We start from the raw sequence: 27,656 nt of genomic DNA, 5'->3' as shown, positions 1-27,656 counted from the left end.
AAGCACGCTGTTTTGGCCAGCGTGGGTCCCCAATTTTTTGAGAACTCATCGTACGTGAATTCATGTATCTTGTAGCCGAATGCTTAGCTGCGCATTAACCGGTGCAAACTTTTTTGAGAACTCATCGTACGCGCATTGTGAGAGTGACTCCAAAATCTGAACGTGAAGCAACACCTCATGAAACCTTCCGGGCTCAATATTTACTTTGATCCAAAACTTTGGTGGGCCATGAAAAATGAAAACAGAACCTATATATAAAGAGATAGGAATGATCACTTGCCCACTAGTTCATATGGACAGTGTTGGTAGCAAGGTGGCTACTGACAATGCTACGTGGGCCAATCATGATGTATGTATCCTATCCAAGCATTTTTTGAGACTATTTTTTTGACATGAGCCTCAAAATTGAGTAAGATCCAAATCTCATATGAACTATCAATGGGTTGAATGACAAATAAACATTACAGTGGTGGCTCCAAGTTAAATATATTTTCATCCCTTAGTCCATACCGCATCCCATTTATGCAACTAAAAACTGCGGAAGTGGCTGCACTGCTTATTGCAACAGCATTCACACGTGCACGCTCCCCGTGTGTCCAGCAGAGCTTAGGGCTAAAGGACTCACCCCGCAACCAGGCACTGCAGTCTGCAGGGAATCCACATAACAAATATTGAAAATGGGTTGGCCGGGAGCTATTTGGTTATGCTGGGGTAACACGAGTTCCCACATGTCATGACTACGGGCTCGCCTTGATGCATGTGTTGTATGCTGCCCATTCGTTTGCCACCTCATTTTAGGGCATCGCCAGATCGACCACAACACAGGAAATAGTGGTGATTGACCATTAAAGATTTCTTGTGGGCCACTCCTTTGGTTCACGTATGTCTCACACTTTATTAACCCATTGCCAAATAAACATTACGGTGGGCCCCACGAAGCTTTTAATGGTAGGTGTTCGTTGCCTGTGTTGGGACCTCACCTGGAATTTGGAACGGCTTCATTTTTTGTGAGATGAGCTGGAAAACTGATGGACAAGGCGGATATATAACACATGCTCAAGGTGGCTCCACGGCCACGGCCGGACTCAGTGTTACCTCGGCGTGATCGAATCCGCAACCGGTTGCCTGCGGTTGCTCTCTCTTTCTCTCGGTGTAGCCCGCACCTGCCTCTCTCTAGCTTCGTCTCTCTTCTGCAAATCTCTTCCCCTTTTCTCTCTCCATGCCTTCCTCGCTCCACAGTCCACCGCAAGTGCCATACTCCCCAGTCTGACTTGATGCATGCAACTTGTACAATTTGTGTGTGCCTGCGTATCAAGCATCACACGCTGCCAGAGTATCATATCTCCCCATAAACCCTGAAACCGAGAGAGAGAGAGAGAGAGAGAGAGAGACAGAGAGAGAGAGAGGCCATCGCAAGAAGGAAATGGAAGACATCGAAGACGTGGTTGCAGGTGGCCCTCCACCCGGGCTTCGCCTGCCCTTGACTGGCGTCGGTATGAAGCCGAAGAAGCCCAAGGCCCGTAAAATCCAAGGCCCCCCTCTTCTCACTCCTTCCCCTGAAATCCCAGGGACACAGGTTCCTCTTCTTCCCCCTATCTGTCTGTCTGTCTGTCTGTCCATTGAATGCCAAGGACTATCACGATCATCTCCTTCTGCCCCACCATGTGAGGATTCACACCATTCATCTAGAAAATCCCACCATAGGTGTTCCAAATGCCAAAAACCTCACTCATTGGAGATATGACCGTCCATACCAAAAACAGCGGTTCAGGAGAAAAGCAGTTGCTAACTCACCCCTTCCGGATGTTGAATCAGTGGGAATCTTCTTCTACATTAACAATCTGGATCGCCATTTTGTCGGGCAGAAGGGGCGAGCCTTCTGAGCATTCCTCATGTCTGTTTATCTGTGTGTTTATACCAGTTATGTTGCTAAAAAAGCTATTTTCTGCTGTTGTAGACCATATACATGAAGACTTTTGGGTGCTCGCACAACCAGGCAAGCTCTCATCTCATTTATCTTCCTTGCATTGTTAATCTACATTTATTGATGAATCTCTGTGTCGAGAATAGAGTTATTTGCTTTACAAAGTATTACTGATTTCTGTGAACAATAGTGGCACTTTCATGGAGATCAACGTTTACTAACATTTTTTGGGGGAGAGCATTTATGGTGAATTGAAAATTTCAAGTGAGTTTGCCAGAAAAGTTGTAGTTCAAGCCCGCAGGTCAAATGTAAACAGGGTGCGTTTGAACATTGACGTCTTAGGGTTCGAGCCCAGCTTTTCTATAAAAAAGAGAGATTTTGTTACTCTGGAAGAGTGTGATGGATGATATGCTAGCACTTAGAAATTAGTTAGAAATTGAATGCATTGCATAAAAGAAAGTCAAATTAAACTGTCCAAGTACGGCTCGCAATTTAGATGTATCATGAACCGGAATTTCTTTTATTTGATTATCTGACTATCCAGTTGGTGGGCAATTTTTGGACGGTTAAATATGAAAAATATTCAATGGTCCTATTTCAACAAGTGTTCAAGAATCAGAGGGTAGGATTGTTCAACTTATCTTATTTTGGGAATGTGACTCAGTGACTGTGGGTTCCAGAATTTAGTTGGTTTAACTTGAGTTAATATGTGCCACATGTACAATATCTCAGTGCTTTGAGTATCAAGCATCATATGCTACCTGAGTATCATATAAATCCCCTAAGAAAAGGAGAATTGAGTGCACTCCCTAATGGGACACAGACGTTCATGCTTCTCTAACAATGGTGTTTTTGGCAGCACAATTCAGTGTTCCCTAAATGTATCTAAACGACAATTTAGGGGGTTGAATCTGCATTGGCAACATTCTGAGGAAGTTGTAATTTCATTTTAGCTCATGAGTAATTATTTTAAAGAATTATATGGTACTTTGGTAGAGTATGCTGGATCATGTTGATGCACATGCTTATTGTAACATATTAACTCATGGTATATATATAGACAATCTAGACAGTCCAAACTACAGGATCCACCATGGATGGCGTTAATTTGAGATAATGCAAGATATAAGATGAATGGCATAGCTCTTCATTATGTGATGGGATTGCATATGTACCAAATGGAAAGGGGACCCAGCCTGTATCTCTACTGCTAACAGAGTATGTTTCAACATTGAGGTCACTCTTTCGAGCCCATATTACCCATAAAAAAGATAAAAAAAATATGTAAAATGGAAATGACTAAACCACTTATTGTATATTAATTAGTGTTTTCAGTAGCGTGCGTAGTGTAGCGTAGCAAAATCGCTACGTAGCGTAGCAAGTAGTGTATATCCCCTGTAGCGTGCGCTATAGGGGTCATAGCGTACGCTACGGCTTCGTAGCGTGTAGCACAGGTAGCATGCGCTACCTGTAATGTGTGTGTGTGTGTATGTTTTTTTTTTTTTTCCACTAAACAGTGGTGAACTCACACCATAACCAACAACTAAAGTTTTTTTTTTCTTAAAAAAAAAAAAACCTATTCGAAAGGGCTTCTAGACCAAAACCGACGCACCCCATGCAGCCCACGCAGCCAGCCGACGCTGCTCCTCTCCCCACCCTTCGATCTTGAGATCGAAAATCAACTTCCAGGCCCAAACCGAAGCTTCCGACGCTGCTCTTCTCCCCACCCTTCAATCTCGAGATCGAAAATATGCTTCCAGACGTGAACCGACGGTGCTGACGTTGCTCCTTTCCCCTCTCTTCAATCTTGAGTTAGAAAAACTGCTTCCAGACGCAAACCGATCGGCTATGGAGACAAAAAAAGGTACGCTTGTTCCTTTTTTTGGAATTTTTTTCGATGTGGAGACAATAACTTCATATTTTCAGTTTTCTCCTCATTTTTTCCCTTTTAAAATGGCGGTTACTGTCGGTTTTATGTTCTTTATACTTGTATTGTACTTAATGCTCTTAACTTTGGGATTTTTTTTTGAAGAATGTGACATTTATATATTTCGCTTTTTTCTTACTATTTAATATATATATATATATATATATATATATATATATATATATAAAATTAAAAAATAGAAGTATTGTGTAGCTTACGCTATACGTTACGCTATTTCGCTACATGCTACAGAGGGTTGAACGCTACGCAACACGCTACCGCTATTTAAAACACTGATATTCATATACCAAAGACTAAAGTATTCATGATCAAGTGAAACCATCGGGAATTGGTTACTAGAAATAAAAAACTGATACCTAATAATGGTGGAAACTTCACTTGGAATCTGCAAGCTATGGGGGGGATGAAATATATGGCAAGGAAATGGTCCCATTAAGAATGTCTTTCTCACGAAGTGACTCACTTCAATATCTTTTGTTCTCTTATGAAACACTGGTTTACAAGCTATTTGGATGCCACTTCTATTAGGATCCCACTATTGAACAACAATATATGCTAGTACAAATGAAGCTAGACAACCTGATTTGTGGTTGCACATTACTTAGCCTCGACACTAGAATAGGTTAGGCATCTTGCTTCTTGCTGTGGGTCGCAATGGGTTAGGTAGCCCACACGACTGATGGGTGCCCGATCCAACTTTGTCTTGGTTGGGCATGCTTATTAGCCTTGTGTCCTGGGCCTGGGCCTAGTTGTTTATGATTGAATGACAATTAAGTTGTGTTTGGTCCTAGCTCTCATATGCATCCTGGCAGCTTGTACACTGTACAAAAGGAGGTCCAAAGGTGGCTGCCACATGATGTCCAATGTATTTAGCTGATCAAAAGAGGCATCAGATTGGCCTATGGGGAGCACAAATCCAATCTAATGTCCATATGGCTAACTGATTGGACTGTGGGGCTGACAAGCCCTGTCAATGGGCTGTGTAGCTATTTTATACAAACTGTAGGAGTATTTTGGGTGATACATACAAACCCTAGAGCTTCCATATGGTTGTATACACATGGCATTTTTATTAATACCTGGACTCTTTCATCTGCTTTCCATGTTTAGATTATTTCCTTGGGCCAATCTGAATTAAATATCACTACTAATAAATAAAAAAAGACTTAACTATGGCTACTCATATGTGGACCACTGGAATCTGGTATGGGAGATGGAATAAAATTTTGAGGTATTTTTCTTGAAGATTAGTCTTTCTTCTTGGTGATTTCCAGATTTAAAAAGAGGCGATTGGGTTCTCACACAGTCCATTCTTGGGCTTAAAACATAGTTTTGCAGCATCTCATGGTATGTAGGCATCTCTCCATCAGTTATGTTCAATTCTCCAATTTGCTACATCCAACTCTAGGCCGTTTAGGGCTTTAAAATTGGCTAGCCCAGTCATAAAATAAGACCAGTATGGTGTTTTGGTCTTTTCTGGAGAGAGTAAGGTAGAGATAGATTGGGAGAGAGGTTGAGGGAGGGAAGGAGGGAGGGAGTTAAAGACTAATTGCAGGGGTAAAATTGTCCATGATTATTCGTGTTATATGACTCTTATTGCTTTTCTCTGCCATGCCTCCCTCTCTATTCTAATGTTTGGAAGTTGAGGGTTTGTTTAGGAAGAAACAAAGGTGTCTTTGGTGTGAGCTATGTGGGTCTGGGTGGGTCAAGCTCGAGTTGTCTAACATGGATTAAGTCTGGCGCGGGCTTACTATCACAAGGTTGTCGAGGGCCCATGCAACACTCAATCTAGTGCCTCTTAAGGCTGGGTCGGGCCCATCACAGCCCGAACAATGCGCATTGCTACACCTACTTCTTGTGTCTGCAAGAGACGAGAGACCATCCCAAAAATACACAGGATCCAATTGATGAATGTTGGTTAGAAGGATCATCGAGCAAATCGGCATTTGCACAAGTCCTCAATAGTAGGGATGATGAAGAGGAAAAATCCTCAATAAAGAATACTGCAAACATATTTGATAATACAATCAACATCTCCAAATGAAATAATTGAGGTGTAGAGATGAAAGGGATAAGCATGTGAACTGTGTAATGTCAGGCTAAGACCATTAAATAAATCAGTTTCATGCAAGCTCTCATAATGCATTGGATCTGGAAGTTGCTTTCCATTCGTTGGACCAAGGTTGACAATTAACTCAAGGGGAGTATAAGGCATCTTTACATCAGAAAGATGGACACTTGCTACTAAAATCACCGGCTTACATTGAGACTGTAAATAGCCCCGTTGAAGAGTTGGCAATCTCTATGCCAGGAAATACTTGAGATGACATAACTCCATCTTGAAAAGATGGTTAGGGATGTGCTTAATCAATGTAATGACAAACAAATAATCCATTATGAGGATCATATCATTCATTGATATAAAAGAATAAAATGTCTAGGCCTCCATAAGACAGAAACAAGCATAACAAAGATATGCTCACCGCATACAAATTTTGCCTGAACCACCAGAAAAATTAAATTTCCCTAACCATGCTTAGCACATGGATCTTGTTTAAGACCATACTAAGCCTTGCAAAGTTAATGGACAAGATGCGAAGAATCTGAAAGTCAACGGAAAGATTAAAACAATGATGTTCTTCATAATAAGCTAAAGGTGGACCACAAGCAACGTTACCTCATTCCTTTCGAGCCTTACATTTGTATCTGCTGTATTCATTACGTGCCTAATCAGAATTGCCAGTATTTGGGTGTCAAGTATTAAATACTGCATCTTTTGTTTTTGTTCACAGCACTTATATTAGTGAAGTTATCATTTGCAAAAGAAATATCAAATTGTAGCGTGCCTTTTACCATTTTATTTGCCTCGACGATTTCATACTTATGCTTGCTGATTCCATGGATGATAACCAAATAATGGCTTTATACTTCTGTTTGTCATAAACAAATCACCAATTAGTTCTATTTGATTCAATCTTTTTTCGTTTTTGAAAGATGACAATGTTATTGGCAACAATGTTGTCAAATCGCATATGCGATTGCATGCGATCAGCATATGCTGTTCGCATATGCGATCACACAATCGCATATGCCATGGCATATTTTTTTTTTTTTTTTTCAAAAAGAAAAAAAAAAGAGGGAAAAACTCCTCTAATTAGTACACATGATTGGATTGGGTTATTTTACTTATTTCATTGTAGTTTGAGTGTTTCATTTAGTGATATATTTAATTACTTATATTATATTATATAAATTTTAACAAAACAATCAACAAGCTACATTAAAAGATAACTAATTATTATAAACTTCGAACAAAGAAATTTTAATGATAAATGGATAACTTGAAACAACTTACAAGTTATAACTTACAACTTAATTTACAAAAAGTAAGCACAATTTATAAAATACAAAAAATAAACATAATTGAAATAATTGTAGAGAGATTAGAATAAGAAAGAAAGGGGTGTAAGAGAGAAAGAGTAAGAGATTTGGAGCTATGGAGTAAAGAATAGTGAAAATGGAGGGGATATGAGTGCCTAATTATAGGCAAAAGTTCTCCAATTTGAAAAAATAAAAAATATAAATATAAATCTTCCGCTCTTGGCTATTGGGAAATATGCGATCGCATATGCAGTATGCGATCGCATACTCGCATATAAAAGTATGCCATGGCATACTTGCCAGGATCGCATATGCCATCATGGCATATGCGATTTGATCAACAGTATGTGCGTATGCGATCGCATTTGATAACAATGATTGGCAAAGACATAACATGTAATAAACCAACAGGACTGACCTTTCTCTAACGTTGGTGTCCCGACCTCTTTAGCCTTTGCAAGAGCTAAATGCCTTGTTTGCTCTCGGACTATGGCATCGGGCTTCTTTACCCCTCATATTTCTGGGATCAGTTCCCATGGTTGGTGTTTTGTGCTTTACTTGAGTGCTGTAATGACCTTTGGGTCCTTTTCTTTTCAATAAAGCTTCAATTACTGATAAAAGAAACAGGGGACCGAGGTGCAGAGTGATCCTCTCCGCTCACATGCAGGCCAAGACAAAGATGCAACACAATAATTTTTTATTATTTATTTATTTTTAAAGGATGCAAAAGGCACAAAACAAGAGAATAGAGAACTCAGGTAAGAAAAAATATAAAGGGACACAAAAGGCCAACAAGAGAATAGGGACTTAGAAACATTAAGGGGCCGTTTGGCATCTCTACAAATAAGAGCTTATTTGCTTATTTCTATTATATATATATTTTTTTAAAAGTCTTTTTATGAAAATAGATTGTTTGGTAAGTGTCTAATTATGATTTTTTTTAAAAAAAAAATAGTAAATAAGCTCATTTTTTCCCTAAGCCATGGATGGACAGATCACTTTTTTTTTTAAAGAGCTTATTTGGCTTAAGCATGTTGAGGTTTAGGGCTTTAATCATTTTTAAAATTCCAAAAATACCCTCATGTATCCGATTTGCGTTTTCTCTTCTCTCTCTCCCTCATACATCCTATTTCCGTTTTCTCTTCTCTCTCCCCCTCATGTATCCTATTTGCGTTTTCTCTCTCTCTCTCTCTCTCTCTCTCTCTCTCTCTCTCTCTCTCGACTTCTTATCATTTCCACACATAATCCACATGTTGGGATAGGTAATGCTTCATTTTTTCAAATTATCCAGCATCATCCTCTTATTAGCCAAAGTGATCCAAGCAAGAGCTTTGACTCTTGGTGGCACTGGAGCCTTTCAAACCATGCCATAGGGGGGAGAGATACAGTCAGGCACTATCTACTTCGAAAGTAAAGATTTAGCTGAGAAATTTCCACTTGATGACTATTTCCACACTTTTAGTTGGCCTCTGTAACATCAATAAACACATCTCTCGACATGCTTAAAAGATTCATCAAAAGAGATGCTTCCTCATCCTGTGAGTTTTCAGCTTGATATTTCATACTAGACACCCCCCCCCCCCCCCCAACAAAACATCTCAATATGATCTTGAATTTTTTTCATCCTTCTCAGCCGCAAGCATGAAAGCATGGTAACAGTTATCCACCGGAAAATTGTATAACCAAGCATACTTCCAAAAGTGAATTCTATTTCCCTTGCCCACAAAAAGGCGAATTCCCTTGTTAAATTCCATGCCCCCTCTTTTCACAATGTTCCTGTTTATGGGGATTCTACCCAACCTTGTTAGTAGCCTTGTGCAGCTGGGACCCATCTGATCTAACATAAATGCCTGGAAACCCTCCCATTCCCCCAGGATACACCATATTTTCCCAAAGCCCGTTTGGCCCTTCCCTTAACCTCCACTTCCATTTGCTTAAAAGAGGCCAATCTCTCTTCCTAACTTCACCAATCCAAAGGTCTTTGCACCCCCTTTCAATTCGTAATATGGAATTTGTCATCAATCACACCTTCCCATAAAATTTTGTGAAAATGTTTTCATCTTCTTCCTCGACAACTGTTGATTTCATAATTTTTGAACTCATGGGAGCAATTTTCATAATTTTGAAGTAAGGGCTAATGAATGAAACCCGAAGCAAACAATGAGACTCCATGAACTTCTAGAACTAGGATCAGTTTTAGCCATTGAAAAAACATAACAGAGAAGTGGTGTTATATATCATCACTCAATGAAGCGGGATATGGCTTTTGAAAGGAATGATTGGCAAAGCAGGATTCATGAACTGACCCCATATATCTGGCAAGGCTAAAGCTGTGATAAGTATCACCAAATAAATAGTAAAAGAAAGTGAATGGATTGTACTAAGGAAACTCTTTCAGTGAAGCAGCATCCTTGGTTGCAAGTTGCACTCTGTCCATAACCCTGCCAACTTTGGATGTGGTTTGGTCAACATCATACACTGGTTCGTGTCATCAAAGTGAGCCTGTCAGTTAAAACTCGAATATCTACCTGCCCGTTGAAACTTGAATATCTACCCATCATGGCATGGTCAAGTTCTAGTTCTGTTAAATAGTCCAATGTCATTGCGTGTGCGTGCGTGCATGCTGCTGCCTTCGGTTAACCAGTTATGTGCTTGACATTTATTGCATATCATGATAGAATGTGTAATTGTTCATTCCTTGTAACAGGTTTTACTTGAAATTTGTTATGTCATAATGGGTTGTCATTCCCCTGTTGTGCGTTTGCTTTACAGAGTGACAGTGAATATATGGCTGGTCAGCTTTCAGCATTTGGATACGCAATAAGTGATAATCCGGAGGAGGCAGACCTTTGGCTAATTAATACGTATTGATGCTCTTTACTTTTCCTTTTTCCCCTTTATCTTTCATTTGTGCTGCTGAATAAGCTTCTCTGCTTTGAATTGTTTGCATGGTGTTTATAAGAAAGGCTGGGTTTCTTTTGCAAATTGAAATAAGTTGTGGTTCATGGTTTGTATGTCTGATTCCCGATTGACAAAATGAGATGCAATGTCAATTTTTTTTTTCCTCCAGATTGTTACCACACGTGGCACGTGTTCGATTATCCGAACCAAGTATCCTGTGGGATCTGCTGTTGACTGGCCCCTAACCAAAATTTTCTGACTGGACTATCTTAACTGTGCCATAAATGGGCCTTTCTTCAATGGAAGCCACTGCTGATATGCTACCAATTAGAGGGCTAGGATCATCTAGACATTGTGATGTTTGGACCACGGCCCATTCACAATCAGAAATACAAAAGATGTTTTCGGTCTCATCCATGCATGCCGCACATCCAGACATGACGTGGAGGTAGAAAAATGCTTGTGTATGAGGCAAAAAAAAAAAAACTTTGGGAGGCATAAACATGCCATGTGTGTGCATGACATGAAATGACATGGAGCTAGAAGAATGCCATGTGGGCAGAAGAAAACTACTTGTGGACTTAGAAATGGTCTGTGCGTACGTCTGTGTGCGCGTGTATGCTTGTGTTTCTGTGCGTGTGTGCGTGGATGAGCACGGATGTGTACCTGTGCATATTTATGTGAGGCACAAAAATGCTCATGTATGTGTGCTTGTGTGAAGGTATAATCCTTCAATTGCTTTTGCTTTCCCCCTCCGCTTTATACATTGTTGGATCTGAAGGTATAAACTGCATTTGCATAACTACTACCGTGGTAAAAACTTACCCCCCTCCAACCCTTCGTACTACCATTACCCCCTCACCACCATCACCTTCCGCACCCCCTCAACTATTGCCCCCCACTTCATTCCCCCACCAACCTCCCACATGTAGTCCTTAGAAGTGGGCCTACTCGTCTCCCACCTCCTCATCTAATCTGTATCCCATTGCTCCCGTAACAACTCACCAATAACGCCTATAGTTGAAATCCTCACTCTTCCACCTCCTCTACCTCCTTAAAGTCCCACATTTGTTGCGGTAGCTCCTCCCTAAACTCCCTCTCACCTTCAGCATGGTAATCTCTGATCTTCACCCCTTTTCTCAACACCTCCTTCATCTTCACTCTCATTTCCTTCGGAACCCTTGGGCAGTTAACACCATTCCAATGGCCCCTTGCTAAGTGTACCTTCAAACGTGACACTTTGCTCTTCAATACGTTCCTACAATAATTGCACTTGGATTCGTGTCGATTGTTGGGAAGTGGGGTATCGTGCTGCCAACCAATGTCGGGCTGCCTCCCTTTTCCACACATTTCTATCCACAAAACAACATTAAGCAAATAAGATGTTAGCACATTCACATGTACTAAATACATAAATATTAGGATTAAATAACCATTGATTAATATATTTTCAAAAAATAATCTTTTAATTGAAGAAATATTCCTTTTTAAAAATTTTAAAAACTTTCGTCAATCTGTTAATTAGCCTCCAACCACTCTAACACAATTTTTTTCACACTCTAATTGCAAGTTAAATGGGTGAAATGGGGGAAATTTCGGATTTCCCTCAAAATTTTTTTTTTTTTTCCAAATTCGAGAATAACCGTTGATTAATTCAGAATTTATGAAAACACTTGAATATTAAGGCTAAATAACCCAAGGAATTCCATAACGATAACGGTGGCCAAAACAGTCACCACCGTTACCATTAAGATTACGACCCTTGTATTGTTTTTTTTTTTTTTTTTTTTGGGGGGGGGGGGGGGTGGGTAAGGAACCATTTTATCAGTCTTTTTTTTTTTCCTGTAACGGATAACGATTGCACTGTTACCCTTACATAATGGCTGTTCGGCACACCATGAAATAATCACTAATCAATTTGGAATTAAAAAATAATTTTAATTTTTATAATTTTTTAATTAAAAAATATTTGTTGTTCAAAAAATTCAAAAACTTCTGTCAATCTATAGATCAGCCTTCAACCACTCTATTGTGACTTTTCACACTCCAATTGTAATTTAAATGGAAAAATTGGGAAAATTTGGATTCTCTCTTAATTTTATAAATTGGAGGTTGAAATCCACGATTGAGCATGCAAAACATGCAAAGTCATGGATTCTCATCTTTGTTCTACCGATTCCAACTGATTTATTGCACAAAAAAGGAAAGAAAAGAGTAAATCGAAAAATCTCACCATTTGCAATTTGGGCCCACTCACTCATTGATCTTGGTTTCCGCACCAAAATCCCTGTATTTTCATCATTGTTCTACTGATTTATTACAAAAAAGAAGATTAAAATCGAAAAAAAAAAAAAAACTCATCGTTTGCAATTCGGGCCCACCGTTCTCCGCTCTCAATTTCCATGCCCAAATTCTTGTTTCTCCAAAAAAATAAAATGGAAGATGGTTGGTTGAAATCAGCTTAGGAAATGGAATGGATTACAAGCAAAAGATTTGAGGAAAAATGTGATCTTTGATGGTTTTTTGAGATTCCTTTTCGAAAATACCAATAGGGATTGACGACTAGAATTATTGACAATACTATCGATGATATTGTCCATACAGGGGAGATTATAATTGTGATATATTGATATATCGAATTGTATCACTTTATCATTGATGGGAAGCTATATATTGCGATATATTGTGCAATACTTCGAAGTCTAGTGACTTCCGGGCTATTCCGTACTGGCCCACCTCGATAACAATAGTATTGGACGATATATTAGCTGATATTATCAATACTGCGAACACTGGTGTCAACAACCAAATAGAATTTAGACTTTCCTTGGGAGACTATGGGCATGTTTGTTTGTTTGTTTGTTTTCCCCAAAAACAAAGGTCCCGACTTTTTCCCAAAAAATATGTTTAGCTGTATCCCTTTCATTGCTTTTTTATTTCCCAACGGGCAAAGGCCCATTTTCCTAGCTTTTCTTGGGGATTATTTCACCAAAAAGGTGGGGAAATAGTTCCTAGGATAAGCTGGGAAATTTTACAAAACAATAGCACCCAATCCTTTCGTCTATGCCTCTCTCACACCACTCCAATGTAGTTGTCTTGTCTCTACTATCCAAGTTTAAACTGCGCCCCGGTCCCCACATGATATACGGTCTTAAAAAATGTTAGATCTTTTCTAATATAATAAACATGGGTTATTCATTTTCCATCCATTTATTGGGTGGTCAGGATCACAAGATTAAATTGATTTTTGGGACGGATGAGCAATCAAAGATGGGCCCAATTTTGTATAATGATTAGGCCTTTTTTTTTTTTTGTTTATAACATAAATCTTCCATGTCCTAATAGTTAATCTGGTGGTTAGGATCATGATATTAGAGTGATTTTGGGAGATATTGGCAATCAAAGGTGGGCCTTGCATCATGGACTATTAAGATCAAGGAGCAAACCTTTAGTATAATCAGTATGGTCAATTTATTTTCATGGCCACTAGTTGGTTAAATCGTCAAATGAAAATCAATTTTGAGAGGCATGCACAATCAAATGTGGATTCCACACTAATATAATCAATATGAACCGTCCGTCTTCTTAGCAATTGATCAAATGGTTTAGAATCATCCAATCAAATTGCTTTTAGAGAGAGATGGTAAATCAAAGGTGGGACACAAGAGATTAGATTAAAAGCTCAAAATATGCAGCAACACCCATTGTTGGCAATCAACCAAAAATTTCTCCCAAAAGCTTTAACACCAAATTTAGGGGTCAAAGAATAGTTTGATAGACATCATTCTTTTAATATTATTATTTTTTAAAATCAATAACAAAGTGAACTTCTGTTAAAAACAACTCAAGAGCTGCAAAGTAAAATGAAAAAGGAATTCATCAAGGCAGTGGATACAAGTCCTCTATACAAAGAGGAACCCTATGCACCCCTTTGCTAGAGAGCAATTTCATTTGATTCCGGGTTGATCTGGATGAAAAGAATCTCCCCAAGGCGCTAAAGAGTGGGAATTGCTCAAGTATAAAGGCAAGATTCCATGGGTAGGTCAAGGCTCAAGCAATTGCATTGTGAGAATCTCCTTTGACAATCAACAGCCCCTCAAACAAGTTCACAAACTCCACACCAGCTTCAATAGCTGGAAATTCAGCTTGATTTGATGCACTCAGTCCCACTGTACTGGGAAAGAGTCTCACAACAGCCAACACCTAACTCATCTTTTAGGACCTTTCCTACTTTGCATGTCCTGGGATTCCCATTCAAGCTTCTGTAGATGTCAAGCTTCCACCAATTGTAAGGTGAAGGGGACCCACCATTCAATTTTATTTCAGACCTCCAATAGTCTTCAATTACTGCCTTCCAAACTGGGAAGTGGTCGGAAATATTAACTCTTACAAATTCACTTCATGAATTTGCCCCAGAGACTCAAATCTCTTTTACCCACCAATTGAATATGGCTAGATTGGAGATTGTTGAAATTCTTCTATTCCTTACCCTCCAGATTCCCCACATGATTGCAATCTCCACAACAAGTTTCACATGGGATTGAAGGACTTGTCGAGTCACCCTCCTATCAAGTAGGATAACGCGCTTGAAAATTCTGACTGAATCTTTCATGCCACAATACAATGAGTAAAGAGGTGGTCCATTGACTCCTTGACCCATGATGCATCTATTCGCAGGAGCCACTTCCGGTTTTTAGGGATTTTCTAGGGCGAGAATCTTATCTGTTGTGGCTATCCAACAGCAGGCTTTAACACAAGGAAGAACACTCAAACCCTAAACTCTAGCCCATGGGGCCCTGTATGAGCGCCCATGGCACATAACTTCAAGGAAGGACTTAACTGAGACAGTGCCTCTGACCAATAGAGCTTGTATTCTCTCATCTTCGACATACGGAAAGAGAGTTACAATCAAGAAGAGCTGGCAAATTAGTCAATATAACAATCATGCAGTGCTGCAAGTTTCTTGAATTGTAGGGATCACAAAGCATTATTAATAACCACTTCATAGAATAGACTTGCTTCATGAGTGAGTTTACGTTGGCTATGGAGAGAGGTCTTGGAAACCTACTGGCCATGATTTCATCATCAAGCCATAAGTCTTCCCATAAGTCGGACGCTTTCACCATTCCTCCCTTTGAATCTAACGCCTCTTTGGCAGATGTTGCTAACTATGTTTTCTGGATTGCCGAACTTTGAATTTCCTTCCAAACAAAAGATCCATTCCCCCTGGTCACCATTTTCGGCTGTTGACCTCTCTCTTTTTCACCATATTTAGGCACCACCAGTCTTCTCCACAAGACCTCTCGTTCATTGCCAAATCGCCACCACCATTTGGCCAACAAAGCTCATTTTCTTGTTATAATCCTTCTAATACCAAGACCATCTTTGAGTTTTTGTACATCATTTATTTTATTTTTTTCCGTTTTTGTTTTTGTTTTTGTTTTTGAAGTATGGTTTCTATACATCTTCACACTTCATTAAATGAATGTTATGGTGCTCTCCATATATTTCCCACAGGAAGTCTCTTAGAATTATTTTGAGAATTTTGCTACATTAGCTGGAATATTGAAGGGGGGACAGATCTGTAGGAAGACTGGACAATGTGAATTTAATGAGAATTATATTTTCTCCCAGGAAATATAAGATTTCTTCCACAAAGCTAGTTTTCTCTTGAAATGTTGAGTCACTGGATCCCACATAGAACTCAACCTCGGACTATCTCCATTGGGGAGTCTAAGATATTTCATCTGGAAAGGGGATGCAATACAACCCAGGAAAGATGCATATGTTGCTGCTTCTGTTAGATCCATTCTCACTTCTGCTACTGTGCCTTAGATTAATTTGAATACCTGATGAAGCTTCAAAAATCCTTGGGATGGTCTTTATACAATCAACTTGTTGCGAGGAAGCTTCTCAGAATAAGATTACGATGTGGGACTGCCTGGGGATCCAACTGTGAAGCAATTAAGGAGGCCTGGAATAAAATCCTTAATAATAATTTTTCTTTTAGATCTTCAGCGATAATAGAGAGCAAAAATGCTGATTATGGGTCTCCTTGCCTTAACCTCTCGAACTCTTGAAAAAGCCTTTTGGTAATCCATTAATCAAAATGGAAATGTGAGCACAAGAGATGTATGTCTTGATCCATATCCTCCACTTGGTGCCAAAAGCCCAAAACCCATCCTTTCCATAAGGTATAGAGAAAATCACTGATCTACTTGTAAGCTTTTTCATTGACATCTTTGCATATAATGCCTGAATCTTTGCTTCTCATTCTAAAACCAATACCAGTGGTAGCAATGAAGATTCCATCCGGAATTTGCCTAACTGATGTGAAGGCCCCTTGGAAATGTGAGATAATGATTTCCACGACATGAGTCTTCTAGCTACCACCTCAGAAATAATCTTGTACAAGCTACTCGCTAAGCTTATTGGTTGTTTATCTGGTACCTCAGAAGCTACTTCTGTGGGAAAATTGGCAATAAGTGACTTGTGGAGTTTGCACTTTGCACCTGTACAAAGCAGCCTTTCTCATAAAATTTGCACCTTTATGAAAGCAACCTCTCTGATAAACAGAGCATTCTTATCAGAGAATTGTCTGATAAACCACTTAGTAAATATAAAAATAAATAAAAAGGAAAAAGAAAGAAAGAAAGAAAGAAAAACAAATAAAGAGTAGATTCTTGGGTTTTCCAGTTTGTGGTTTTGTTCTGATTTTTTATTTGCATTTTTCGTTCAAAAAAATCATGCCGATACTGTCCAATACGCCTTTGAACTTCTTTTTTTTTTCTTTGTACTTTTTTCTTTAAGTAAAACCTTGAAAGACTATCTACTCTGCTGAGTACCCAATTTATTTGTACCAGAGAAAACATCGAGTCTGAGTGGAGTTAGGATCTTTTATTTCTTGATTATAACCATCTTGTATCGTCTGGGTATTGATACCTCTTATTTGACCCAGATGCACTGTGAAATCTCCTAGCCAATCTGCCATGGAGACTCTAATATCAAAATGTAAAAGTGCCAGAAAGCCACTGGTTGTGGCTGGGTGTGTTCCTCAAGGAAGTAGAGATTTGAAGGAGCTTGAAGGGGTTAGTATAATTGGTGTGCAACAAATAGACCGCGTGGTTGAAGTGGTGGAAGAGACTTTGAAAGGTCACGAGGTGCGGCTTTTGAATCGCAAGACATTGCCAGCACTTGACCTTCCAAAGGTACAAATTAGAATTCTGTCCATCAAACATTTTAATTTAAGAGCTATTGTCAGTCACCAATATTGTACGGATTCATTCACGTTTTTAACCTGCAGTTGTGTAGATTTGTTGTTCTCTTCATTTCTGGTTGTGCAAATGTGATAGAATTTCATTTAACTTAAATTCTTTAACAGGTGAGGAAGAATAAATTTATTGAGATTCTTCCAATTAATGTTGGTTGTTTAGGTGCTTGCACTTACTGCAAGACAAAGCATGCCCGGGGGCATCTGGGGAGCTACACAGTAAACAGTCTTGTAGGTATCTGTTATGCTGATGTATAGTAACTGGTTTTATTCCTATTTTGGAGGGAAAAAAAAAAACAGAGCATAGAAATTTGTTTGTGTTCTGTAACTGCAATTTCAATGTTAAAAATGTGGTGTGCAGGTTGAACGTGTAAGAACTGTTATATCTGAAGGAGTCAAGGAGATATGGTTAAGCAGTGAAGATACCGGAGCTTATGGTAAGTTTATGATGATTTCTGTAGCTGCTGCTATGTTTCGGCCACTTGCACTAGCACTTATGTTGATTTTCAGGAATTTTAGTTTTTGTAAAGCCTCTTATGTAAATTTATGATGATTTCTGTAGCTGCTGCTCTGTTTTGGGCACTTGCACCAGCACTTATGTTCATTTTCAGGAATTGTAGTTTTTCTAAAGGCTCTTATGTAAATTTATGATAATTTCTGTAGCTGCTGCTATGTTTTAGCCACTTGCACCAGCAAAGGTAAAAGTGGCCGTAACAGCGTCCCTCCCTCCCTCTCACGGCTGTTATGACTTTTACAACCCCATAACGAGTAACAGTTGCCACCATTACATTTACGCAACGGCCTCACCATGGCACCAACACTTGTCTTGATTTTGAGGAATTATAGTTTTTCTAAAGGCTCTTTTGGAAAAAAAAAAAAAAAAAACTTTAAAGAAAAGATAGGATAAAGAGGTTTGTTCAGCTTCATATGCCTCTTTACACTCATATCACCCACCAACCTGGCAATTTATGTGGGACATCTGAGGCTTTGAGCCATGCATTAGGCAGGACTCGTGGTGCAAGTGACTTCGCATGAAACCACTCCAACACATCCACTGTACAAAAACAGTGGTCAGCTTGAAAAACTTGCCTACCACTCCACATTGAATGGACACGTGCCGCCTCCCCCAGATGAATGGACAATGCTGAATTTGTCTTCCAGGTCATCTGCATGGTGACTCCCACCTTATGCAACAGCTAAGGTGTCTTCCAGTTGGCAGGTGTGGCGGGTTTAAAGGTGCATGTTGGGCTAGCAAACCTCAGAATGATTAGCGACTCATAGTAAACATCATACGTTTTCATTTTCTGGAAATGTTGATCCTTACCTAAACAGAACTTCAGATATTTCCCAGGTTGATGGGTCCCAGATGAGGCCTATGTGTGTCATGTAAATGGTAGGAATAGCCTTAAAAAATGTTCTAACACTAGCTTCCATGGCATAGACAGCTCACTGTTTGACATGTAAGTAGGGAAGACATTACATCCATCGTTGATTTGGGATAAACAAACCTGCCATTTTTTTGAGTGATAAGACATTTCTCATTTTAGGTTTTGAAAAGCTTGGGCTTGCCTATGCTAATCGTCTTAAGGAGGAAATCAAGTAAAGGCAATGGTCCTGAGCCACTTGGCTCAAAGAGGGGATAGGAATACAAAGGTTTTCCATAGTTTTACGAGTGCCTGTGCCAGGTGCAACAAAATCTCTACTGTAGTGGTGGGTGGGAAAATATTCAAGGAAAGGGATAAGGTCTGTAATGTGATTATCAGATTTTATGAAGAATTGCTATTGGATGAGTGTTGGTTAAGACCTTCGTTGGATAGCCTACATTTCAATGTGATGTATCAGGAGGTTGCAGGCTCCCTAGAAAAGTCCTCTAGAGAGGAAGTTAAAAAAGTTATGGATGATTTGGAGGGAGATAAAAGCGCACGGGCTAGATGGGTTCCCTTTAGCCATTTTCCAAACATTTTGGGAGACAATTAAAAGGGATGTGCTGGATTTTATGAATGAATTCAACTCCATGGGAAGATTATCTGAGGAATTAGGGGTCCCATTTATTGCCTTAATCCTAAAGATTTCTGGTGCTGAAAACCTCAAAGACTATCGTCCCATAAGTCTGATTGGAAGCATCTATAAGATTCTTGCTAAGGTGCTAGCCACAAGGTTCAAAGGAGTGCCTCAAGGGATCATATTTAAGAACCAATGAGCATGTAAGAAGGAAGACAGATCATTGACAGTGTGCTCATTGCACATGAGTGTATCGACACCGGATTCAAGCAGAAAGTGGGAGTGGTTTGCAAACTGGACTTAGAAAGGCATACGATCACATTCAGTGGGACTTTTTAGACTACATGTTGGGGAGAATTGGGTGCGGAATGAAATGGAGGGTGTGGATCCAGGAATGCATGAGGTCATTCAAGTTCTCAGTCCTAGTAAATGGCTCACCCAAAGGTTTTTTCCGTGGTTCATGTCGATTGAGACAAGATGATCCACTATCCCTTCTCCTCTTTGTGGTGGTGGTCAAGGCTTTGAGCAAAACGTTGGAGTGTTGTCTACAATATGGCATTTTTAGAGGCTCTCTGTTAGTAAGTCCAGTCCCCCGGTGTCTGTCTCATCTTCAATTCACAGATGACACGCTACTGTTTTGCGACGTTAATGCTCAAATGGTGGAGAACTTGAGAATGATCATTATGTGTTTTGAAGCAGTATTGGGGTTGAAGGTGAATATATCCAAGAGTGTTATGCCTAGGGTTCGTGTGGCTAACGAGGAGCTTGTGTCTCTAGCTGAGGTGGTCGGTTGAAAGCGGTTGAATTCCCAACTACATACCTTGGTTTGCCTCTTTGTGTGGGCAAACCGGCTAAACATTTATGGGATGTGGTTATAAAAAGGGTGGAAAGAATGCTTGCCAAGTGGAGAGGTAAATACTTATCTTTATAACAATGATTAAAAAGTCAACTTTGGTACTAGGTCATTCCCAAAATGAAAACATAGGTGTTCACAAATCAAAGAGTGTGGGGTGTGAGTAGTGCATCCATATGATTAGTTTGACAAATATTGGATCTTATTAATAATGTTTCGTTATTCATAAAAATCCTGCTTTTATTTCCTTAAAAAGGAAATGAAATTTTATTCAAATAAAGGGATCCAACCTGAGGAGAGCCGAAATACAAACTCTTAAGCACCTTCCAAAGCAAGAAAAGGGTAGATGACAAGAGATCATTTATCAACAAACAACATTGAAGCCCTCCAGTTACCTGCAAAAGCTTTTATTTCCTTGTTTAAGGGCAACAAGAAATAAAATTAGCATGTAAGCAATGTCCAGGTTTTACATATTTCACAATAAATTTTTTGGGTGATATCAATGCTCTGTTGTGAAAAATTGCTTGCCTTTGATAATATTGCAGGTCGTGATATTGGAGTTAATCTTCCAAATTTATTGAATGCTATCATTGCGGAACTTCCCCCTGATAGAAGTACAATGCTTCGTGTTGGCATGACTAATCCTCCTTTCATTCTTGAGCACTTGAAAGAGATCGCCAAAGTTTTATGCCACCCCTGTGTATATTCATTTCTTCATGTGCCAGTCCAGTCCGGGAGTGACTCTGTTTTGAGCGTAAGTGGGAAAAGATTGTTGATCAGATATTTTTTTATTAAATTTTGCTGGTACCTTTGATGAATGATCAAGATATTACTTCTGTCAGTTACTATCTTTTCTGATCATTCGAATTGTAGATGTAGGTTGAAGGTTTTTTTTTCCTTCATAGCAGTTTCAGTCTATGGAGGTCAATGATTCCAGTTTTATATTGACTCCTGAGTGAATATTTGTTGTATCTATTTCAGGCAATGAATCGAGAATACACTGTAAGTGAGTTCAGAACTGTGGTAGATACTTTGAATCAACTTGTACCTGAAATGCAGATTGCAACTGATATAATTTGTGGATTCCCTGGTATGTTAACACAGATTTAGTATAAATTTTATATTATCTCAAAATAAATGGTAATGACATTCACCCCTTTTAGCCGCCTCGTTGAAGTTCGACTATTGGCTACGTTCATGTATGGATTTTTTTCCCACTTTTAATAAAAATCTAGACACTATTATGCATGTAAAGAAATGCTTTAGAAGGAAATAAAGGCTTAATGTTTTCAAACCTTTGTTTTTTCCAGAATTCTCTGAAAGCACACTTTTTGCATGTATATCCTAGAGTTGTTTGAGAAAATGTTAGTCTTTATGCTTCTCAGGCGAAACGGATGACAATTTTGCTCAAACTATCAGTCTTATCAAGGAGTACAAGTTCCCACATGTTCATATTTCACAGTTTTATCCTAGACCAGGTATGTTATTTGAATGAGTTCTATTTACCCATATAGTTTCTGTCAATTTAATGAGTCACTTTTTAAAATAAAATTGAACTGGTTCTGATCTGTGGAATTTTCTACCAATCCATCCATCTCAGTTCTTCTAAAATGGGAAATGTTAGTTTGCAAATTCAATTCTTCTTTATGTAGGCATCACAGCATGCAAATTCATTTAATCTTTCTGCATGTTTTAGGCAATTGTACGCCATTTATATTGAAGATGTATTTTTTTGCAACTCACTTGATATCGACCAAATCTTGCAATTACACTCCTGGGAATATTCCATTGGAAAATGTACTCAAAATTCGCTCCCTGTCCATTGCTTTAAACTCCAAAGACAAGCAAGTAGATGGTGTTAAGAACTAATAAAATCTGGCATAGCCACTTGGGGACGGGAAAACTTACGAAGTTATCAGTGAGGTAAAAATAATAAATAAATAAAAAGAAAAGAAAAGAAAAAAGACGATGCTAGAAATAAGAAAACTGGATTGGTCACTTGGGGCAAACTTGAAAAGTTATCAGCTAAGATCCATGAACAGGTACTTTTCATGATCTCTCCGATCACTTTCATTCAATGAAATGATGCCTGTCAGCAACCCATCTAGTTCCATAAGGAGCTTGCAACAACAAATACTGCTATTGCTTTCTTCTTTCTTTTTTGGCGGAAGATGATAAATTTTCTTAGAAACAGCCAAAGAGAAACTCTAAGGTTAAATACGACCACAGGGGCTAAGCTGACAAGGACAAAGAAGACCCAAGAAGGGCCTTAAAACATGAAACCAACCCAGAACATCAAATTTAGCCCTCCAAAAGACTTCTAACACCATTGCTTTCATTTTATTCATCAAAATGGGGAAAAAGAAAAAGAAAAAAAAAAATGAAGAAGAAAAACAATGGACAACACTTTCCACTTACATGTGGAAGCCACATCGATGATACAATGCCCATGGCACATTCATCTGGAACTTGGTCGAACATGTGTCCTACACTGTTTTGCTGTGGAATGTGTGTATCATTATTTGCAAGAACTCATAATTACATGGTCTATGTTACTGTGTTAATTAACTCATGCCCTATAAAATGGTAGAGAAGGTAAAAGTATGCTACTTGTTTCTTTTTACATGTGGTGGGGAATCATTTTCAGTCTGCTTGTACATCCAGGAACGCCCGCTGCGAGGATGAAAAAAGTTCCAAGCACAGAGGTGAAGAAGCGTAGTCGTGAATTGACTTCTATTTTCGAATCATTCACACCATATCAAGGAATGGAAGGTCGGATAGAGAGGATATGGATAACTGAAATTGCCACTGATGGCATTCACTTGGTAAGACCGGCACTTTATTCTTTTTCCTTGTGTATGTTTGTCAGGTGGGTTGGTGGGGCTGGGTAGTGGGAGGTAAGTGACTATGGTTAAAGGCAGACTGGCCCAGACTGTCCTTGTAGTATCAATCCCAGCACCATGGCCTTGCATCACAACAATCTTCTTATTCAATATGGCTTAGAACAAATGTCTATGATTGCTCACACCCATCACGTTCATTTGTAACTTCATTTTTGTTGAGTTGCTGATGCTTGCCATTCTGCCTCACAATATGATGATCTAGGCTGTTCATCTAGAAGGTTCCACCATAGATGGTTTACAAGGCAAAAATCTCATTGATCAGAGATCCTCACAGTTTATACAATGGTGACTTAGAAGCAGTGGTCCAGATGCTAACAGATGTGTGGATGATGAGGATCTCTAATCAACCATTTTATTTTATTTCATTTTCAAATGGGCCATCTATACTGAAGACAATCTAGATGAACATGCTGCAAAAGGGACAATCAGAGCAGCACGAGCAAGCATCTAATGTGTGAGCTTCAAATATCACTTTCCACTACCCTTGTACCGACAAAGGGTTTTCTAATGGGAGTTATTTGATGTATACTGGTAGAGTATGACAATCTGTACAGCCCACTTGAGAAAAACTTTGATACTCTGGTAGAATGCGATGGATCTTACGTGGCACTTAGAAATTACTTAGAATTGCATATGTGGGTGGGCTACAATTGATTCATATTAAACCATACCGTCCAAGTCATGTTCCCAGCTTAGATGTACCATGAACCAAAGTTACATTTATGTTGTTATTTTATTCTCATGTGGAAATTTATTGGATGGTTAAAAATGAAAATATCAAATGGCCCTATTTCCGCAAACATGTCCACGAATTGAAGGTTTGTTCAACCAATTTAATATTGGGAATGTTACCTGGCGACAGTGGGTTCCACAGTTTCATCTGTTTTAACTTGAGTGACCTTGCATGTCATATACGGGCATATCAATCGTCATATACAGGTATTTGTTTGTCTACGCATCATAAATGTACTTCAATCTCAACTTCGGCCTCCACTGTAGATGGGGCATGGCCTCAACTCAGATTGGACTATCTAAACCTCTGATGAAGACGGAATTTAGACTATTGACCATGTTTCTTTTGAGCTCATCACCAATTAGACAGTTTGAATCATCTTTTGCCCCTTTCCGATCATGGCCCACCTTCAGTGGGGCCCATAAATTGGATACACGTGTGCTATGTGATTTTCATACTCTGCTGCAGCGTCAAGCCCTTGTTCTGGGGACTTATTTCAATTCTTTACCCCATCAAGTTTTCAGCTATTTCATTGACTTGAACTGCATCTTGAAGTTTCTCTAATTGGGTACTTCCATGATGACCCCAGGTGGGCCACACCAAGGGATATGTGCAGGTGCTTGTTATTGCTCCAGAAAGCATGCTAGGCACTTCAACAGATGTCAAGATAACGTCTGTGGGGAGGTGGTCAGTGTTTGGTGAAGTGATTGAAACTCCCAACCAAATGAAAGAAGTTTCTCAACAAATGCGGACTCCCAAAGAATGCCATCCATGCTCTGATTCTGATGTGAATTGTGTATGCTCAAGAGAGCCGGAACCCTGCGCATGTGATGTACAGAGCTGTGGAGGAAAAGGCTGTGAAAATGGTTGTTGCAAAACTCCTGATGTTTTTGCAGTGGTGGGAAGTGCTAATATCATGGATGATATGCCTATAAAAGATCGAAATGGTAGAAAGCTCATCGGGTCATTAGGATCACTGATATTGAGGAAAGGAAAGATAAACAGAACGGAGGAGAAGTTGGAGGTGGGCCATTCCTTGGAATCCAAAGAGAAGCAAGGGAATGTAGGCAAAGGTAAGTTGAGTGTTGTCGATTGGGCTCTGTTAGGTGGAATGATTGCTAGTTTATTGACAATAATAGTTCTCCTGTTTCTTTCCAAATGAAAAAAAATAAAAAATGACTGTATACATAATTTCTGGCAACAATACATTTGTATTAATTTTTTAGGTGGGCCACCACGGTAGTTCGTTTAGTTATTTATCAACGATGTAAACCATAAGCTGGAAGTTGGACTTCAGAAGCATCGAGTCTATACTTATGTTTTTTTTTTAAAAAAAAAAAAAAAAAAAAAAAAACTTCAACTGTAGCTCAATAATGCAGATGCCACTGCTTGCCAGGCTGTGTGGACCGGCTGTAGGGCTGGGTTTGAGCGGGGGCCAATTATGAATGGCCCAGCTCCAACCGTTAGCCTGTCTAGTAATTAGCAGAAATTGGCAGATGGATGATTTGAACACACTTGTGAGGGTTCCATTCAAGCATTACATGCCATTTAAAGGCACGTTTTGGATATCAGGTCATGTTTCTATCATCAAAACCATTTATACGAGAAAAATTATTGACTTGGACTATTTCAAACCTTCGAGCAGTCGCAATAATCCTTATATGGCCGGCCCTGGCCCATCCCAGCCATATAGGGCCAATGCCAAGGTGGAGTCCTTAAGCTCGATTAGCGCCAGGGCTTGCAGGACTAGGGCCTGGCCAGGGCCCCGTAGGCAGTCCCACAGTGACTGAATGATATGACAATTAAAAATATGAATGGGCTGGCTGAGTCTTATCCAACCCTAAGTGAGCTTAGTAATCAGGCCTACCTGGCTACTAGCCTTGCCTGGTCAGCCAGCTAACCAAGTTTCCAGCTCGTTGATGTTAATTTAGTTGGGTCAGCTGGGGCAGGCTGTCTTGTTTGGCCATTAGGCATTTTCAAACCTGGGGCTATCTTGATTAGTTTTCAGGCCTGAAAAATTCATTCCCGCGCCCAGCCAATGCAACTGGCCATCCAGGCCTGTGCTCAAGCAGCCCAAATTCACCATCCCTAGAAATTGACTTCATGGTTTGGGAAGTACATCAGGTTCAGCCAGTTTGATGATCTGAATATTTAAGGTAGCTTGCCTGGAATTTGAATAAATTGGTTTTATTGTTTGGAACCAATCTGGATGTCAAATGGTCATGTCCAAAACTGATTGGTACGGTTGGCCCAGGCCCAATCCATTGTGCACCGCGTGTACTTGTGATTGAGACTAGTGAAATGGTGGGCCACCCTTGAACCAAATGAAAAGAAAATGGTGTCTCTCTGACTCTGGAAGCCAAAAATCCAAAGATTGTCCTGATAAATCCCGTTATCGCAATTTCCTGGCCTGGGAATTTCACAGGAAATTTTCAAATTTTTATGTTTTTCTTGCCTCACTGAGAAAAAGTAATTAAAAATGATTTATTATAAATTAATAAATGGTTTTAAATTTTAGAAAATTTAGGTATAAAATTATTTATTTTAACTCTCAAATAAATGTTGCATTAAAAATCGTCATAATTCCGGGATAGAATCATGAAAAACTAAAATCTGGATTTCGAAATTTTGTGATAATAACCCGAGATTTACAATCTTGGGAATCATTCTTGCACTGTCTTAGGAACCTCTTTCACTCTCACTTAAGGGGAGCATAAAAATCTTGGAATGACTAGCACAACGCCAATCAATGTTGAGTAGTTTGGCGAAGACATCTCTTTTGATGTGGTGGGCCTGTCTTCATCAAACACTTGGGGTAAGATTCGATTCCGTCAGGAGAGTGATACAGGCTAGTTGGGATTAGTGAGCTGGGTGTAAGCTAATCCCTCATTTTCCCAACAAAGAATTATTCGATTTTAAGGGGAGCCGTTTAAATACTCTGAAAATGTACTCTCTTGACACTCAGAAATATATCTGCAATATTTAACTCACACTAAATCAGCCAAACTATGCATACCACTGTCCTAAAATCAGATTGGTTGAACAATCCTAACCACTTATTTAGAGTTTTTAAAAAATAAAAAAAAAATAAAAAAAAAATACAGGCACTCACACCGGTGGTTTTTCACCACAATGGGTACTCGAACCCATGACCTTGAGTTGAAACTCTTGTGAGTCTACTACTGAGGCATGAGTTATTCCATTTTGCACGATCCAATAAATGCCCAACAATATGATTGTCAGAAGACCAAATGAATCCTATTTTTAACTTTTAGGTTCATGATACATCTAAACTGGATATCATAATTTAGACAGCTTACTTCCAATTACTTGTATTCCATTTACGCAATTTCTAAATAATTCCTACATGCCTATGTATGGAGCTGGGCATTGAGCCGAGTCGGAGTGAGCTAGGGCTGACCTGACTCGATCCGGTTTTGAAATAAACCTGACCCGAACTTGACTCAGCTCAGTACTGAGTCTAGCATGCCCAAACCAATCCAAGTCCGGGTTTGGCGTGGACTAATTCGGACCGAGTCTGACCCAGTAAAAAGTACCGAGTCCATTCGAGTTGGCACTGATTCGAATAAAGAGATGAGAGAGAGAGAGAGAGAGAGAGGGAGAGAGGGTTTGGGATCTGGTCAGGATCGAGGTCGGGTGCGGCATATAGGGTTAGAGATACTTAGAAATTAAGGTTTTTAATATTATATATATACCTGAATTCAAGTCGAGTCTAAACGTA

The 27,656-nt window shown here is 39.3% G+C and overlaps 1 protein-coding gene across 1 annotated transcript; it reads left to right on the top strand.

Annotated features, from left to right (window-relative positions):
• Positions 1 to 1,077: 1,077 nt before the first annotated feature.
• Positions 1,078 to 25,238, top strand: LOC131234402 (uncharacterized). Its single transcript, XM_058231248.1, has 11 exons — positions 1,078 to 1,576; positions 1,958 to 1,996; positions 10,026 to 10,117; positions 17,113 to 17,362; positions 17,536 to 17,655; positions 17,786 to 17,861; positions 20,824 to 21,032; positions 21,260 to 21,368; positions 21,664 to 21,756; positions 22,943 to 23,103; positions 24,504 to 25,238. The coding sequence occupies exons 1-11, from the start codon at positions 1,424 to 1,426 to the stop codon at positions 25,074 to 25,076; spliced, it is 1,875 nt and encodes a 624-aa protein (XP_058087231.1). The 5' UTR covers positions 1,078 to 1,423; the 3' UTR covers positions 25,077 to 25,238.
• Positions 25,239 to 27,656: the final 2,418 nt, after the last annotated feature.

Source organism: Magnolia sinica, chromosome 19, assembly GCF_029962835.1.
Source record: "Magnolia sinica isolate HGM2019 chromosome 19, MsV1, whole genome shotgun sequence".
Taxonomy (NCBI): domain Eukaryota; kingdom Viridiplantae; phylum Streptophyta; class Magnoliopsida; order Magnoliales; family Magnoliaceae; genus Magnolia; species Magnolia sinica.
Note: the sequence above shows the minus strand (reverse complement) of the source record. Positions and strands in the feature narration are given on the sequence as shown.

Coding starts and splice junctions, on each gene's coding strand:
- LOC131234402 (XM_058231248.1), top strand. CDS start 1,424: ATGGAAGACATCGAAGACGTGGTTGCAGGTGGCCCTCCACCCGGGCTT. Junction 21,757..22,942: donor ACAGTTTTATCCTAGACCAG/GTATGTTATTTG, acceptor TTGTACATCCAG/GAACGCCCGCTGCGAGGATG. Junction 23,104..24,503: donor CCACTGATGGCATTCACTTG/GTAAGACCGGCA, acceptor TGATGACCCCAG/GTGGGCCACACCAAGGGATA.